General features: G+C 39.9%; 1 protein-coding gene across 4 annotated transcripts; it reads right to left on the reverse strand.

Annotated features, from left to right (window-relative positions):
- Positions 1-1,884: 1,884 nt before the first annotated feature.
- LOC114458193 (heterogeneous nuclear ribonucleoprotein Q-like) lies at positions 1,885-16,262 on the reverse strand. Of its 4 annotated transcripts, none has more exons than XM_028440511.1 (11): positions 16,132-16,262; positions 14,660-14,831; positions 13,401-13,519; positions 13,114-13,335; positions 12,038-12,214; positions 11,834-11,969; positions 11,546-11,751; positions 10,052-10,201; positions 9,857-9,978; positions 5,755-6,163; positions 1,885-2,566 (listed from the first exon to the last, which is right to left on the reverse strand). In XM_028440511.1, the coding sequence occupies exons 2-11, from the start codon at positions 14,829-14,831 to the stop codon at positions 2,528-2,530; spliced, it is 1,752 nt and encodes a 583-aa protein (XP_028296312.1). In that variant the 5' UTR covers positions 16,132-16,262; the 3' UTR covers positions 1,885-2,527. The 4 variants fall into 4 exon arrangements, with proteins under 4 accessions (XP_028296312.1, XP_028296311.1, XP_028296310.1 ...); XM_028440510.1 differs by having other exon boundaries at positions 1,885-2,569; XM_028440509.1 differs by having other exon boundaries at positions 2,401-2,569; positions 5,598-6,163.
- Between the last annotated feature and the right edge of the window lie 927 nt (positions 16,263-17,189).

The following is a 17,189-nucleotide window of genomic DNA, read 5'->3' on the forward strand; positions in this document are numbered from 1 at the left end:
AAACACACTACATAGTTTTATATAATTATGTATTTTAAAAAAATCATATATATGCATAAAACATGTCAAAATGAGTATTACATTTAAATATAGAAACTATAAATCTATGTAATTATATAATTTCAAAGAAAAAATATTGTAGATTTTAGTTTAACATTTTATACAGGTTATTTTTAAAAACTGAATGTAGAATTAAACATATATATTCTAAATGCCTAAAGAGTGATTCTATATTTGTTAAATTTGTACATTTGATAAATGCTGAGATGAATGTAGATTTAGTGTGGTTGGGGCTCTTATTGTGAAAAGCTGCATGTTTCGCTCATAATCATATCAGCAGAGACTGTAATTATGAACAGGAGTCATGAATAACTAAAACCACACACAGAGGTTGAGGTTTGTTTGTTTATTACAAAAATAGATGGAGTTGATTCTCTGTACAGTACAAAACGTGCACACAGTTCTCGTACAAACAGCACCGCTGGGAGGAGGAGGTTAAGACAGTCGCATGACGCTGGAAAACCACGTTATTCAGGCAAAGAAAAACTACTAGTTTGTCATTAACATTTTTTTTTAAAAAAAAGAGCATTTCAGGAGAAACACCAAACAACGCTAATTCTCCTTCAAAATAAAATGTCTCTGAGTCCTGCTGGGTTTGGACGGAGGCTGTGAGGGGACAGAAGTGTTTCACATGTGCAGCTCCAACGTTTCACGTGTCGCATTAAAATACATGAAGTGACGTTAGTGACGTATGACCACAGGGGGCGACATTTCACCACTTCACTGCTCAGACGAGAAACTGAAGCTACGTTAAAAATGTAGACGAAATAAACGTACGTTTGCTCCCAAACAATATGTAACCTATGCACGGGGTGATTCAGGGAGGGATTCATGAACAATATGGTGGTCGTTTCAAACAGAGGGAGTGGCTTACAGACAGGAGGGGCATGTGTGGATGGAGGAAACAGTGGGCAGATGTGGAACGTGGGAAAGTCTTGCTAAAACATTCTGTGAACAGTCGTACATTTTTATAAAACAGCACAACTGTTGACATTGTGAACTTGTTCTTGGCTATGTACATCCCAATGTGGGGAAATGTCGCCCCCTGTGGTCACAGAACGTGAGATCTCACAGATTTCGGTCTATGTGTTACACCTTTACCCGTTTATGGTTTAGACCAGCGGTTCTCAACCTGTTCTGGCCGCAAACCCCAAAATAAAGGTTCCAGAGAGCGGGGATCCTCCAAAATAAAGGTTCCAGAGAGCGGGGACCCTTCAAAATAAAGGTTCCAGACAGCAGGGACCCCCACTGTAGCTGAAGATGGTTGAACACAGACATGAACATTGAAGAACAGTCATGTGGAGACAGGACCATCTATAAGGGGGAATAAAGGAGAGATTTTTGGGGTCCATCCATAAAGTCAGTAAAATGATGGTCTATTGTTCTATGAATCTGTGATAACCACATTTATTTATTCATCTGAATAATATCCACTGTTATCCAGGAACGTTTATTATTATTATTATAATCATCTTAAAGATGGAAATCATGGTTTTAATCACTAATAAAATGGTTCAAAGTGAATAAAAATAGTGGAAAATGTGGTGAAATGGGATTTTAAAAACCATAGAAATTGGTTAAAAGTTGTAAATTAGAGTGGCTAAAAACAGACAGAAAAAGTGGTAAAAATGGTTCAAAGTGTCAATATTGGAGAAATTAGGTTAAACTGGCCAATAATGGGCATGAAAAAGAGTGGTCAAAAATAATCATTAAAATGTGACGTAGAAGTGTCAGAAATGCACCAATAATACAGTAAAAGGAGCAAAAATATGGCAAGAAAAAGTGATGAAAATATGTTAAATTATGGTGAGTTTGGTGGAGTTGCAGAAAATTGAAAAATAAGCAAAAATGGGCTGAAATTGTTCAGAAAATCATCCTAGTTTCTTTCTCCCAGTGTCTCACAAACCCAAATGGGATCCTGACCCCAAGGTTGAGAACCCCTGGTTTAGAGGCCTCTGATTCACTCACGAGTGTCAAACTTTTACGTGAACACGTGAAACTCTTTCCATGTCACTTAAGAAGCTTCTTCTTTAGTCCGTGTGTGAGTGACAGCGTGGAGGCGGAGCTTAGGTGACCAACGATTAAAGGCAGATTAATCACAGTTCAGCTCATCACACAATGTTAACAATCCTCCCTGTTTCCTATTCTACATTAAGCTCCTCCTCCTCCTCCTGATGATGATGATGTAGTGACATTGTGCTGACTCAGCACACACTGATGAGTTAAAGTGATCACTGTGTTTAGAAGAAAGCTGCTGGTTACATTTCATCTCATTCAAACATTTCGTAAACGTCTTCTCCAACAGTTCAATGAGAACTTCTGCTCTCAGACTAGTTAGTGCCTGATGGGAGGAGCCACGGTGGCATCATGCTCAGACCGGGTCAGTCTGTAGTCCAGCGTGTCCACTCCGTTACCTCTGACTTTTGACCTCTGAGCGTGGGGCGTCCCCGTCCTCTCCGCTCGGTCGTCATGGCGACTCGTCAGAACCAGCCTGGACGTCGGTTTCCTGCTACGTCGTAACAAAAACAAAAAACCACAATTAGACACAGACGGTGAGTGACGCAGACAAATAAACAACATGTTTGTACCACAACTCCAAACGTTTGACTTTAACCAACATTTACCGTCTGATCCTCGGCACAAATTCCACAACGGCGGTTTTAAACGATGTGAGAAAGTAGGCGTGACTTTCACTGGTTCCAACTCATCGCCTAAGCTCACAAATATCCTGTGCACGTTTTATACAATTAGCAAGAAGAGAAAAAAAATAAGTCAAATATCTGGTTTTCCTTTGGTTCTTTGTTCACGGACCGTATTTGCTGCTTTGATCATCCGACATTGGCCTGCGGGCCGCAGTTTTGACATCAGTGTACCAGATACCTGCACTCGCAGATTTCATCTCATCTCGTCAGCAAAAGACCAAATTATTTTGGCGATAATTTCTGCACAAATCTTACATTTTGTTTCACGTTTCATGTTATAAACACTAATTTCCTTTTGCAATGATTCACTCGGCTCTCCAACAAAACAAAAATCTCAAAACCTGTGGAGGATTTTATATTTTTAGTTTAACAAATGAAACCATCACAAACTGTTCTGACAACTTTTTTTTTTGACAAAATGTACTTTGAAGAGATCAAAGTCATTTCAAAGTAATTGTCCTGAAAAAACTGAATAAATTAAACCTTAACATATTTCAAAGAAAACAAAATTAACTTTTTAGAATTATTACGTGGAAGTACATCACTAATCTACGGCGTCTCACCATCTAAATTATTACAATCATTTCTTACTTTTAGTTTTTGTCAAAGCCTTGTTCCAACATTTAATGCATGATTCATTTCCTGCAGCAAATCATTAAACGTTAAGGTTTCATTTACTCTGACGACTTTTTTAGGCAGGTTACTTTGTTTTTTTCAAATTTACTTTGATCTCTTCAAAGTAGCTTGCCTTAAAAAGTTCTCTAAATAAGTTAAAAAATTATTTTTAAAAAAGCTGCAATATTACTCTTAAGTAGAACAACAACAAAAGATACACGACTAAAACCAATCAGCGGCGTCTCACGCTGCGATCACAGAGACCATCTCGTCACGTGAGCAACGACTAAATCTGCAGGAATTAAAATCTACACGAGCAGTTTGTCATTGAGACAAAATCGACATTTGAAAAGCGACTGACGTGAAAAAGAAACCTGCAAAGAAAGCAACTTGCAGAAGTTTGGTTGGTTTTGTCGTCTTGCGTTGAATTGTGGTACAAACCCAACACACACACAGGGAGTGTGTGACAACAGGCACCGATATGTGATACAAACATGCGTGAGAATGTCTTAGACGACAGCAGGCAGGAGAAAAAGCAGCGTTGGATCCGTGACTTTAAAGTGATAATCTACTGTTATTACAAATGTGTCCTAAAATGATCCTTATTAGTAGATCTATGCTTAATAAAACACATTAATATGCACTATATTCATTTAATCAACTTTTTAAAAAAATAGGACTACTTTTCAGTTTTAGAGCCTGTGTTCCTTCATCTTGAAATCACATGATTGATGATGTCACACGGCCCCACTGCCTGTAAACATCCCATTGTTTTCTATTAGAGTGAAACATTCAGCCTGATTTCTAGATCTTTTAGTAGATTTTTAGATCTTTTAGTAGAGGCATATCACATGTACTGGGTGGGACATACACACAATGCACTTCCCTACAACATTACCCATAAGCCACTGCACTCAGGCACCCTTATTGTGATTTCCACAAGTGGTATTTTCTCAGTTTTGCTAATCCAGAAAAATCACCAAAATGTAATCACCTGTTCTCGTCTCAACATTTGCTGAAAATTTCATCCAAATCTATGAATAACTTTTCCAGTTACTGCTAACTGACAGACCAACGCAGAGTAAAACAGAAACTTCGGCTTCAAGCTTGGCTGAGGTAAAAATGACATTTAAAAGATTTTAGGACACATTTGTGAAAACAGTAGAGGAACCTTTAACAGTAGTCAGAGGGAGGGGGAGGGTTAAAAGCAGCCGTGTAATAAATAAACATTAAAACATGCGTGATGGTTTCTCCCACAGCAGCAGCAGCAGCAACACATGCATGATTAGTATCAGGCCTTCAACAGAGAGAAGATCCTTCTGGGACCAGGAAAAGCTTCACTCAGATCAAATTGTGTGTTTGACGCCCACTGAGAACCAACAGAGCTGTGACAGACCAGCTGGCAGGGGGCGGGGCTTAACTCTGAGGGTGGGACACCAATGGAACTGATAGGGATGGAGTATGTCACTACATGTACAGAGCGTAGAAGTATGTGACTTAAGAGTCGTAGACATGCAGAGGCCAACGCTGGCAAACCTTGGTTTAGTCCCGTTTTCTTCCACACGGAGCTTTAGAAAATTTGAAGGAAAATTTGAAGAGAGAGTTTTGCCCAAACAGAAATTAATTTGCAACACAATTTGAAGTTTTTGTACACGTGTGCGTGTATTTTTATTAAAGCAGACAAACAGCAAATAATACAAGCCAAAATGTAAAGCCAAAAAAATTGGACTGTGACGGTCCTTGTTTTTTTTTTTTTTCATTTTTCTTTTCAACAAACACGCAGTAATTATTCTGACAATACAAATCGTAGTTTCATCTGTTTTAAATACACGTTTAGGAGACGTCAGCTATCTAATTAAAACATGAAACCAGAATGTCTAAAAACATACCCATAGACAGCGCGAGCACATGATCGAGACTAAAAATGTGTTTGTTTGTAAACATAATAAAAGGAGAGAAACAGGAGGAGTGACTGAGGCCACGCCCATTAAAATATGTACAGAGGCTTTTCCTGCCTGATGTCACCAAATTTAGAGGGAGAGAAAAGTAATAAAAAAAAGATTCAGGTAACCGTGTGTGACTGAGAGCCAATCAGATCGAGTCTTTAAAAAAGACAAAAAGTGATGGGAGCCTACTGGTTCTACTGGTTCTACTTCCACTGCTGCCCAAAAGAATCCTGATAAAATTCCTGGTTGTCAGATTTGTAACCGGAATAGTTACCAGAATGGGTGCCACCTTGGAGCGGCTGCTGAGCAATGGGTTGAGAGCCCCAGTTCTGATTATTGGTCTGGCGCCGCTTGGAATCGGGCTGGTTGTAACCGTCAGCTTTGCGCTTTCCTCCTACATTTCCACCGCGGCCGCCCCGCACACCACGTACCCCTCCTCGCCCTCTGAGTGGCACGCCTCCTCTGGGTCCACGCACGCCGCCCCCACGGCCCATCGGTAAGGGCCCGCCACGCTGGGGGAATCCGCCTCGGGCTCTGGGCGCCCCCATGCCGCCGCCACGTCCCCTGGCTGGCGAGGCTCCGCCGCGGGGCCCCCGGCTGCCTCCCCGAGCCCGGCTGGGCCCCTGGTAGTCATCGTAGCTGTAGTATGGGTCCTCGTAGCCGCCACGGTAGTTGTGGTAGTCATAGCCGTAGTAGTCGTAGTAGTCATCGTAGCCGTAGTAGTCGGGCTGGTACGAGTAGCCTCCGCCGCCACCACCGCCCCGACTACCGCCACGACCACGCCCTCTGACGGGCGGGGGCATATGAGCGGGGGGAGAGTAGTAGTAATAATCATCGTACCTGCAACAAAAGAGTTTTAAATAAAGCTTTGTTTAAAGTGTGAGACGTCCATGTGACCAAACCAGCCACTGTAATACACACGTTTAGGATGTGTTTAAAGTTGAACACATTCTAGGAATCCATTATTAAAGTTTCCATTCACTGCTGCATTATGTGTGATTGTGAAGGCTGCATATTTTAGCGCAATAATATTAGCACTTTAACAACCAACCAGGCTAAGAGCATGTTTGTAGTTTAGCACTAAATCATCCGTCTTATGCACGTTAGCAGCAATGACTATTTCTGGAATGTCCTCAGCTAAATGTTGTTATATTAAGTATTAGGATTTTATTGTACGGTCCATGCTGTCTGATTTTGGACTTTTGTTATTCCACATCACTTTTCTACGGGTTGGGATTACAGATGGAAACTAGCACGTTGCTACTATCTGACACATTCACATGTTCATGTCCATTAATGTGCACTGTACCTGGTCACAAAGAAAGAAATAAAGGCTGATATGATAGATTTGTTCTTTTCTTGCTAGATGATGATTCTATAAAAGTGGACAGACTCATTGCCCTCCATGTATGTAGGCGGGGCCAAAGGTCACATACTTTACTCAATTAGAGAAGATTTGTTACCCCAAAAAGTCTAGCTGATTACTAAGGTAACAGCTAATGGAGATCCTTAATAAAAACAAGGGGATCAATACAAACATTTTATGAAGACTTTTAACCTTTTCTGACTTATCTAGAAAATGTGAACACAACATTTGTTGATGTGATATAATTGTATTGGTTATACAGTGCATACAGAAAGTATTCACAGTGCTTCACTTTTCCCACATTTCATCATGTTACAGCCTTATTCCAAAATGGATTAAATTCACTTTTTTCCTCAAAATTCTACACATAATTCCCCATAATGACAACTTAAAAACCTTTCAGATTTGTTGTTAAAGGGTTGTTAAAAGTTTTGATATGTGCAAGAGAGAATATAAATGGGAGAATAAAGATTTGTTTAGATATTTACAGATACGACATCGGTTGAATGAGATCATGGCGGGGGGATCAGGGAAATTAGACGGCGATATACTAAGTGTTTTTGTGACAGTTTATGTGTCTGGGAGTGGACGTGGAATAATATCCAGAATATACAAAAGCTTACAGAGCTCCTCAAACCTAAACACCCTGCATGTTAAAAGTAAATGGGAAAGGGAAGGAGGTTTGCAGATATCTGAAGAACAATGGGGGAATATTTGTAAACTGCAATGGAAAACAAGTAATTCACACAGCTGGAAGGAATTTGTGGAAATATCAGATTTTTTATTACCCCTTTCCAAAAGAGATATCAAGGTGTTGGTACAGATTGTTGGAGGTTGTGTGGTTCAACTGAAGCCAATCATTCCCATGTGTTCTGGAGTTGCCCAAAACTTGCAACTTTTTGACGAGAGGTTCATGAAAGTCTAGAAACTGTATTTCAAATAACTATTCCTTTTGATGTTTTCACACTGTATTTCGGAGGCATGGAACGGCATACAAATATTTAATGAGAATACTGCTTGTGGGAGGGAAGAAGGCCATAACTAAGAAGTGGTTACAACTGGATGCACCAACAATTGGCGATTGGTATAAAATTATTTATGACATCTACATTATGGAAAAATTAACCTTTTCTATTAAAGTGCAATCGGAGAAATTTCAAAGATGGTGGTCAAAGTGGGTTGGGTACATTGGCCCTCGGAGGCCAGACTTGATTTGATGACCCACCTATAGAATATAAAACTTACAGGACTATTCAATAGAGATGCGAGTATAAATATATACATTTATATTTATAAATGGACGAGTGAAGGTGACAGCTTTTTGTTCTTGTTCATTTATTTTATTTTATTTTACTTTTGGGTTCTGAAATGTATACATTTGTTTAAAATGTTTTTGAAAATGAGAGGAAGGAGTGGCTGAAGTTTCAACTTGAGGAACCACATCTTGCACTGTTGGGTTATTTGTATATATGTGTATACAGATATATGTTGTGCTGTAATGTTTGGAAATTGGTAAGATGTTGGACCATGTAAGATCTTCCTGTTTAAAAAAAAAAAAATTATAAAAAAAACAAAAAAAAAAACGAATAAATCACTTGTACATAAGTATTCACAGCCTTTGAGATCAAGCTCAGAATTGATCTGAGGTGCATTCTGTTTCCACTGATCATCCTTGAGCTGTTTCTACAGCCTAACTGGAGTCCACCTGTGGTAGATTTAGTTGATTGGACATGATTTGGAAAGGCACACACCTGTCTATATAAGGTCCCACAGTTAACAGTGTATGTCAGACCACAAAACAAGCATGAAGTCCAAGGAATTGTTTGTAGACCTCTGAGACAGGATTGTCTCAAGGCACAGGTCTGAGGAAGGGTACAGAAACATTTCTGCTGCTTTAAAGGTCGCAATGAGCACAGTGGCCTCCATCATCCATAAATGGAAGAAGTTTGGAACCACCAGGACTCTTCCTAGAGCTGGTCGTCCCTCTAAACTGAGTGATCGGGGAAGAAGGGCTTTAGTGAGGGAGGTGACTAACAACCCGATGGTCAGTCTGATAGAGCTCCAGGGTTCCTCTGTGGAGAGAGGAGAACCTTCCAGCAGGACGACCATCACTGCAGCACTCCACCAATCAGGCCTGTATGGTAGAGTGACCAGACGGAAGCCACTCCTTAGTAAAAGGCACATGACAGCCCACTTGGAGTTTGCCAAAAGGCACCTGAAAGACTCTCAGACCATGAGAAACTAAATTCTCTGGTCTATGAGACAAAGATTGAACTCTTTGTCGTGAATGCCAAGCGTTATGTTTGGAGGACACCAGGCACCGCTCATCACCTGGACAATACCATCCCTACAGTGAAGCATGGTGGTGGCAGCATCATGCTGTGGAGATGTTTTTTAGCAGAAGGAACCGGTAGACTAGTCAAGATTGAGGGAAAAATGAATGCAGTAATGTATAGAAACATCCTAGAAAGAAAACCTGGCCAGGAGCGCTCTTGACCTCAGACTGGGGCAACGGTTTATCTTTCAACAGGACAACGACCGTAAACACACAGCAAGATATGGAAGGAGTGGCTTCAGGACAACTCTGTGAATGTTCTAGAGTGGCCCAGCCAGAGCACAGACATGAATCCCATTGAACATCTCTGGAGGGATCAGAAAATGTCTGTGCACCGACACTCTCCATCCAACCTGATGGAGCTCCAGAGGTTCTGTAAAGAGGAATGGACCAAAGTGGCCACAGATAGATGTGCCAAGCTTGTGGCTTCATATTCCTAAAGACTTTAGGCTGTAATTACTGCCAAAGGTACCACAACAAAGTACTGAGCAAAGGCTGTGAATACTTATGTACATATATTTTCATTCTTTATTTCTAATAAATTTGCAAACATTTAAAAAAATGTTAAATTGTCATTATGGGGTATTATGTGTAGAACTTTGAGGGAAAAAAATGAATTGAATCCCTTTTGGAATAAGGATGAAATGTGGGAAAAGTGAAGCACTGAGAATACTTTCTGTATGAACTATGTTTTTCTTGTTTTGTTGTAATTCTTGACTGATGTGTTATAGGGTGAGATGGGGAGGGGAAAAGGAAAATGTATGAGTTGAATGTTTTTATCTGTGCTATTTGAAAATAAAAATACCTTGTTAAAAAATAAAAACAGACTTACAAAAGTGTTTTTGCCGCCTGTCGCTGAGCTTTCCTCTCCTTCCTCTTCTGATCGGGTGGCTTCGCAAAAACTATCTCCACCTCCTCTCCTTCCAGGTCTTTCCCATTCATCTCCTCCATCGCCTACAAACAGAAGAGCACACGTCAGCACAGTGTGTGTGTGTGTGTGTGAGAGAGAGGACAGAGAGCCCCCTACCTTCACTGCTCCCTCCCGCTGCTCAAAGTGGACAAATGCATAATCTTTGAGCTTCTTCACTCGCTCCAGAGTTCCAAACTGACCGAAGGCTTTCTCCAGACTTTCCTCTGTGACGCTGTTAGCAAGATTCCTCACAAACAACACCTTCACCTGTTGGAACATCATTAGAACACATCAGGACACTAACCACATGTTTAAGAGCTTCTCTCACTGTTTCAGATTCCTCACAAACGCGTTGATCTTTCAGGTGAGGGAGAAGGAAACTAGAAGATTAATCTAAATGTTCTTCTTCCTATGAGACTTAAGGAAATCCATACAGAGACCAGAGCACATGTTAGGTTAGCTTAGCATGTAGCCACCAGACCCAGGTGTTTGGGTTAGCTTACCATGTAGCAACCAATTAATCATTTATAGGTTAGCTTGACATCTACCAACCAGTGCACATGTATGAGTTAGCTTTAGTGCTGCCAACTATTGTCGTTTAGCGACTAATTGGTTGACCAGCAATGGTAAAAAATACAATGCACTTATATAGGTGATAAGGATTAAATATCAATATCATTTATTTAATGGCTAAACATGATTCTATGCCCAGCTGTTCTTCAGCTGTGAGTGTTATGTCCCCGGAGCAGATCAGAACACATTAAAGACAGACATCCACCATTTTAGGCCCATTTAGAGCCGATTATCGACTTGTGCGTCTATTTTTGGGATCGTGCGAGTCTCTGCTAAATTGTGTGTCATGCATCGTGTAGTATACATGGGGTCACAAGAAGCGATGAACACCTCACGACCAGCTCCTGATCAGCAATCGTAGGTCGTAAGAAGAACATGGATGGATTATCCTTATAATTGATACGTGGATTATGCAAATAGATCCACTGGCGTCGTGGGCACACCGCACACCTGTGTTTGATGTGCATTTGTTTCCTGTTACCACTAAAACAAACAAATACGTCATTTGTATGAGAAAAAAATAGGTTTTAATTGTGTGTTTCAGGTCAGACTCTGATATAAATACATAATGTATGTCAGACCTTTAGGTTTCATTTTTGCTTTGTCCGGTTCTGGTTAAAACTTGAATAAGGTTCATAACAAATAGTCTGTTTAAAACCAAACCAGCAACACAAATGCTAAAACTACATATTTGTCTCTTTCTTTCTCCTCGTCCTCCTCTGCACCTGATCATTCATTCTACGTTTTTTTGGTCGACTAATCGCTACGTGTGCCACAGCCTTGATTGACCAACCATTTACTTGGTTGACTGCAGCTTTAGTTAGCTTAACATGTAGCTACCAGTGCATGTATAGATTAGCTTAGCACTTAACAGCGCTGGCTAAGTAAGGTGAAATTGTAAAAATGGGCGGGGCTATTACGTCACTGATCTTTTTTTGTCCTGATATTTGATGATTAAAACACCAGAAACGTTTCCCAAAAAACTTCAACCTTAGAGAATGATGAGTCATGTTTATGCTGCTGCTGCTGGCGTCTCACCTTAGCCATGACTTCAGGGTCGGGGTCTTCTATGGGGTCGGCCCACTCCACAGTGACACAGTTCCCCCACACCTTCACCTTCCCGCTCTGCAGGCGGCGCCGAGCCTGAGCCGCTGCTTTGTGGTCCTCGTACTCCAGGAAGCAGAAGCCACGGTTCTTCCTCTTATCGTCAGGCTGATGGTACAGGATGACGTCGGTCAGGCCCTCTGACGGAATAAACAAGTGAATTAAGCCAGGAGGGGTTGAGGGCGGAGTTAGCTCACATGACCCAACGAGGGCGGGGCATACCTGTAACCTTAGAGAACTCCTCCACGATCTGATCCTTGGTTTTACTTTTAGGGATGGATCCCACGAACAGGCGGTTGTTGGCCACAGATATGCAGACACCGATGTGTTTCCCAGGACGGATCTCACAGTTGTTACACTGAGTAGACGGAACACAACATTACACACAACCCAGAGGAGTTCTCCAGTCCACCTCAGTGAGCGTACCAGTTTGACGGCCTCCTGCGCCGCCTCTTTGGTGCAGAAGGTGACAAAGGCGTAGCCGCGGTTCAGTCCGCTCAGCGGGTCCATCATCAGCCTCAGATCCCAGATGGGTCCGGCTTTCTCAAACAGAGGTACCAGCTCGTCCTCAAACAGGTCCCGTGGAATCTTACCAATGAAGATCTAGAAGAGGGGCCCAACATTTACCACAGACCATATGTTTGACACCACTGCGCTAAAGGAGGGATGTGATCTAGTACAGGGGTTCTCAACTCAAGACACTGAGCGGGTCGCCAAATGCTTTCAAGAAACTCCGATTTTTTTTTTAACAATTTGAGATTATTTTTGTTTAATTTCATAATTTTTCTACAACTACACCAAACTCACCATATTTTAACCTATTTTCATCACTTTTTCTTGCCATATTTTTGCTCTTTAGAGCATTTTGGCTACATTGCTCCCACACTTCTACGTCACATTCAATGACTTTTCTGCACATGTTCAGCACTTATAAACCTTTTCTACCACATATCACATATGTTGACCCATTGTCACTTTTAACCTCTTTTCATCATATTTCAAGATTATTTTTGAATTGTTCCAATACTGACACACTTTGAACCTGTTTCACCACTTTTTCTGTCTGTTTTTATCCACTCTAATTTACAACTTTTAACCAATTTCTGTGGTTTTTAAAAATCTTATTTCTTCAACTTTTCCACCATTTTTGGTCACTTTGAATTATTTTATTAGTGATTAAAACAGGATTTCCATCTTTAAGATGACTATAATAATAATAATAATAAACATTCCTGGATAACAGTGGATATTATTCAGATGAATAAATAAATGTGGTTATCACAGATTCATAGAACAATAGACCATCATTTTACTGACTTTATGGATGGACCCCAAAAATCTCTCCCCTTTATTCCCCCTTATAGATGGTCCTGTCTCCACGTGACTGTTCTTCAATGTTCATGTCTGTTCTACCACCTTCAGCTACAGTGGGGGTCCCCACTCTCTAGAACCTTTATTTTGAAAAGGTTGAGAACCCCTGGTCGATGGTCATACATACATACCTCTGTGCCCACGGTGGGCTGGGCCCCTGCGTACACGTCCTCAGGCGGGGGGCCTCCATACTTCCTCTGACCCGTGGTAACGTCCAGTGTGTAGTTGGTTCTGTCCAGAAGTTCTTTGATCTTGGCCTCGTCAGGTCCTTTGATGGACTCTGACACCTTCGTCCCCTGTTTCTCTCTCTGCCTGTACGTCTTCATCACCCCACAGAGGAAGGCACTTTTATTCTGAAAGGAGGAGGCCAAGGTTAGATGCTGCTTCCTGTGAACAGTGTGTGTGTTTTTTCACGTACTTGCACATGTGAGAGGTCGCTCTCTTTGAACTGGACCAGAACCTGCAGCGCTCCTTCCTCGTTGAACTCTTTCAAAGCTTCGATGGCTCGTTCGTCGAGGTCACTGTGAGCCACCAGACCTGAAACACACACACTAACTACTTAGTTCATCTACATTAACGAGGGGGAAACACTTAGGATTTTTTATTTATTACTCCTTTGTTTTAATTTCACACATCTATAGATGATTTTACATTTAATTATTATATTTCATTCTACAGCTTTTAATGAAAAAATATTTTTAGTCTGACTACATTTTAAATTATATTATTTAACATCAAAATCAAAACTTTATTTATCCCAGTAAGTAAATAAGTAATTTCTTTATAAAGCGCTTTTTGCTCAGAAAGTCACAATTAAAATTTTGTATTCTATTCTAAACTTAACTAGAACCAGTGCAGAGTAGAAAGAATGGTGGTAATATGGGATGTTCTAGAAGCACCAGTTAAAAATCTGGCAGCAGCGTCTGTACGATCTGGAGTCTGTTTAGGGTCGACTTATTAAAACATGTAAAATTACAATAGTTAATGTGTGATGATATAAATGTGTGTATGACCAGTTCTAGATCTGATTTTAATAATAAATGTCTGACTTTAGAGATATTTCTCAGATGATAAAAACAGTTTAGTCAGTAGATGACAGTGACCCTCCAAAGACATGAACTGATCAAACAAGGTTTCTGAGGCGAGTTTCCCAGATGGAATTACTTTCATTACAGAGGCAAATAAAAATAAACATTAAACATAGAAAGAAAAACATATAATTAAGTATATGACTGTTGATTAAATAAGGATTAAATACAAGTGCACACATTACAGTACAAAGGTAAAAGACAAATAAATACAATAATCAAAGCTGTCAGACAATAACTGTGTGTGTACACCAATATTTACATTTTAAACCTTTTTTTTTTTTTTACAACATTGTAGCTGTTTTTTCTACACATACATTGTTTTATTTTGGTATCATTACTTCAGTTAGTTACCAACAGTTTTTATGTTTTACTTTTTGTGGATGTTGCAGTTGGTGTAACATGTTTGTCAATATTTTGTAATACATTAATAAACTATATTTTTAACATATTAGATTCCATTTAAATGTAATTTAATACAAGTATACTTCCATAATATTATAGAGTAATGTTTCCTTGTAATTTTCTGTGGGTTTGCAGCTGAGCGATAGAGGAAATACTGTCAGATATATAGAGAAATGGCCGTCACCTGCTATAAACAGCTCGTCCAGCTTCTCAGACACTTTCTGAGGTAGACCAGCATCTAACAGAGACTGGAAGTGCTCAGAGCGCGTCACTTCTTCTGCTGTAGCTGCTGGTGTGTCCACGGGCTCCTCCGTCCCGTTTCCATTGACGTGATCTGAGGACGTTTCTTCAGACATCTGCAGAGTTAGCAGAGAATTAGCCACAGCATCACATGAGAACACGTTTTTAATAAGATAAAACAACAGGACTCTAGTTTACATGTTTGTGAAAAAAGGAAAATACAGATTTAAGTTTCTGAAACAAAAAGTAGCAGTATTGTTTTCAATTTTTAACCAAATCAAGCATAAATTACACTAAAATACATGTTTTTAAGAGAAAAAAAAATATCATACAATTTGTCGAAATCTGATGTAATATGAGACGATATCACATTTCCTCCATTTTTTCACTGTAAAAAAGGTGGGCTAACGTTAGCTTTAGCATGTTAGGTGTGTTTGTGTCAGTGTATTTCTGCCAAGGATAAATATTATATTAATGGAGTAATAAGTTCACGCCATTAACCTTATTTAGCACCTATGATTTAAGGACAGAATTGAGAAGATTTTGAAAAGAAAACTGATGCTGGGACTATTAAATGTTAATAAAATACACAAACCTTTACTTTGATGATTCTTAATATCCACTGACTAAACTAAGCAGAACTGGTGAATAAAACAAACTAAACCCAAAGTTTCATTCTGTCTACATACAATTATGGCCAATTGTAAATTTCGACCAAAATATGAATACATTCACTTTGACAAAGATTTTCAGTTTGAGGTTTAGATTAAAATGAGATGAAGATGTGATAAAAAGCTAAAAGAAAAGAAATCAGGATTAGATTAAATTAACTAAAAATGTGATCGTTTTAATACAGATCAAAGGAGAGAAGACCTCATGAGATGTTATGAACTAATGCAGATCTGATCAACAATTATTGAAACGTGATGAAGATTTTACTGAAATGACACAAAACGCGATGACTGTTTTAACAGGAAGTGATAAAGACTGAATTGATGTGATTAAAGTCTCTATAAAATGTGATCAAAGACGCGATAAAGACGTGATGAGGTTTAGATAAAGGTGTGATGAAGATGTTCGACTAAAGGTACCTGGACCGTCCTGGTAACCGGAGCCTGGGCCGGTACGTGCGGCACATGGCGTGCACTGTTACCGGCCTCAGTAAAGAGTTTTTCTGCTGAAAACAATCATTAACAACATGTTTGAGCACGGATCATGTTTCTCCCATAACTCGTCTGATTATAAAGCAGCTAAAGAGGCCTGGTTAGGTTAGCTAAAGTACACCCTGACCCGCGGCCTGTTATTTAAAACCGGCTAGCTGAGCTAGCATCGTGCTAATACCGGCACACAGAGAAAACTACTCGGTTTTCCCACATTACCTCCCGGGTGTGCAGAATGAAGCTAGCCTGGACTCACCGTGACAGCCTACTCTCCGGTTCTCTCTGCCCTGGTGAAGGTGGACTGTGGAGGACTGACGGTCCGCTGATGTGTTCTGTAACCGGCGGACAAAATGGCGGCTCCGCTCCCGCTGCTGCTCTGAAGGCACGGGGTTTCCCGAGAAAGACCGCGCGGGCTGCTTTTGAAACAACTTTATTGAACCTGAGGACACGCCCAGATCGTAAAAAAAGAGGCGGTTGGCGGGAACTTGCAGTAAAAAAAAACAAACTAAAAACACTTTAATCTTTTTTATACAAACACGTAAACCCTAATGACGTACTCGAACTTATTAAAATATTGACTGTCTTTACAAAATCATTACAACATGTCAAAAATAACAATTTGTACCTTATAAAACACAAATCTGATGCAAACACTCCAAGTTTCTGCTTTTGTACGCTGTACCTGCTGTAAATAAACTAATAACAAATATGTATGTGAGGCCGTTTAGGAGAAAACACAGTGAAAAACAAAACAATGAAAACCAAAGAAACACAACGAAAGCCCCGGGTTTACACATTAGATGGCGCACTTGTGCATTGAAATGCAATTTTTTTTTTACATTGAAAATGCAGGTTGTACATTTTTTTTAAATTAACGTAATATTTAAAATCAGTTTTCTTTTCATCAAATATATGTTTTTTTCACAATGAAAATGCGTGTCTGATTTATTTATTTTTTTCACATTAAAAAAAAAAAAAAAAAAAAACTTTGACGGGCAACCGGATGTTGATTGATGTGACTAGAAGGTAGCTGTTGTTGCCATAGATATGAATACTGTTGCCGTAAGGCTGCCAGAGAAGTGTTGCTCCAAGTTTAGCAGTAGCCAAATAACTCAAGGGATTATTATCTGTAAAAACTGTACACTGGTTGCCCAGCAGATAAACCCGGAATTTTTCTGTTACCGCCCACTTAAGGGCCACCAGTTCTAATTTCATCGAACAATAGTTGTTGATGTTATGCTCAGTGGGTTTTAAACTACGGCTTGCAAAAGCTATGGTTGTAACTTACCCTCCTGCTCTTAAGAAATAACTGCT

Source organism: Gouania willdenowi (genome assembly GCF_900634775.1).
Source record: "Gouania willdenowi chromosome 24 unlocalized genomic scaffold, fGouWil2.1 scaffold_320_arrow_ctg1, whole genome shotgun sequence".
Classification (NCBI taxonomy): Eukaryota; Metazoa; Chordata; class Actinopteri; order Blenniiformes; family Gobiesocidae; genus Gouania; species Gouania willdenowi.

Coding starts and splice junctions, on each gene's coding strand:
- LOC114458193 (XM_028440508.1), bottom strand. CDS start 14,831: ATGTCTGAAGAAACGTCCTCAGATCACGTCAATGGAAACGGGACGGAG. Junction 13,336..13,400: donor GCGACCTCTCACATGTGCAA/GTACGTGAAAAA, acceptor TCCTCCTTTCAG/AATAAAAGTGCCTTCCTCTG. Junction 12,215..13,113: donor AGCCCACCGTGGGCACAGAG/GTATGTATGTAT, acceptor CCCCTCTTCTAG/ATCTTCATTGGTAAGATTCC.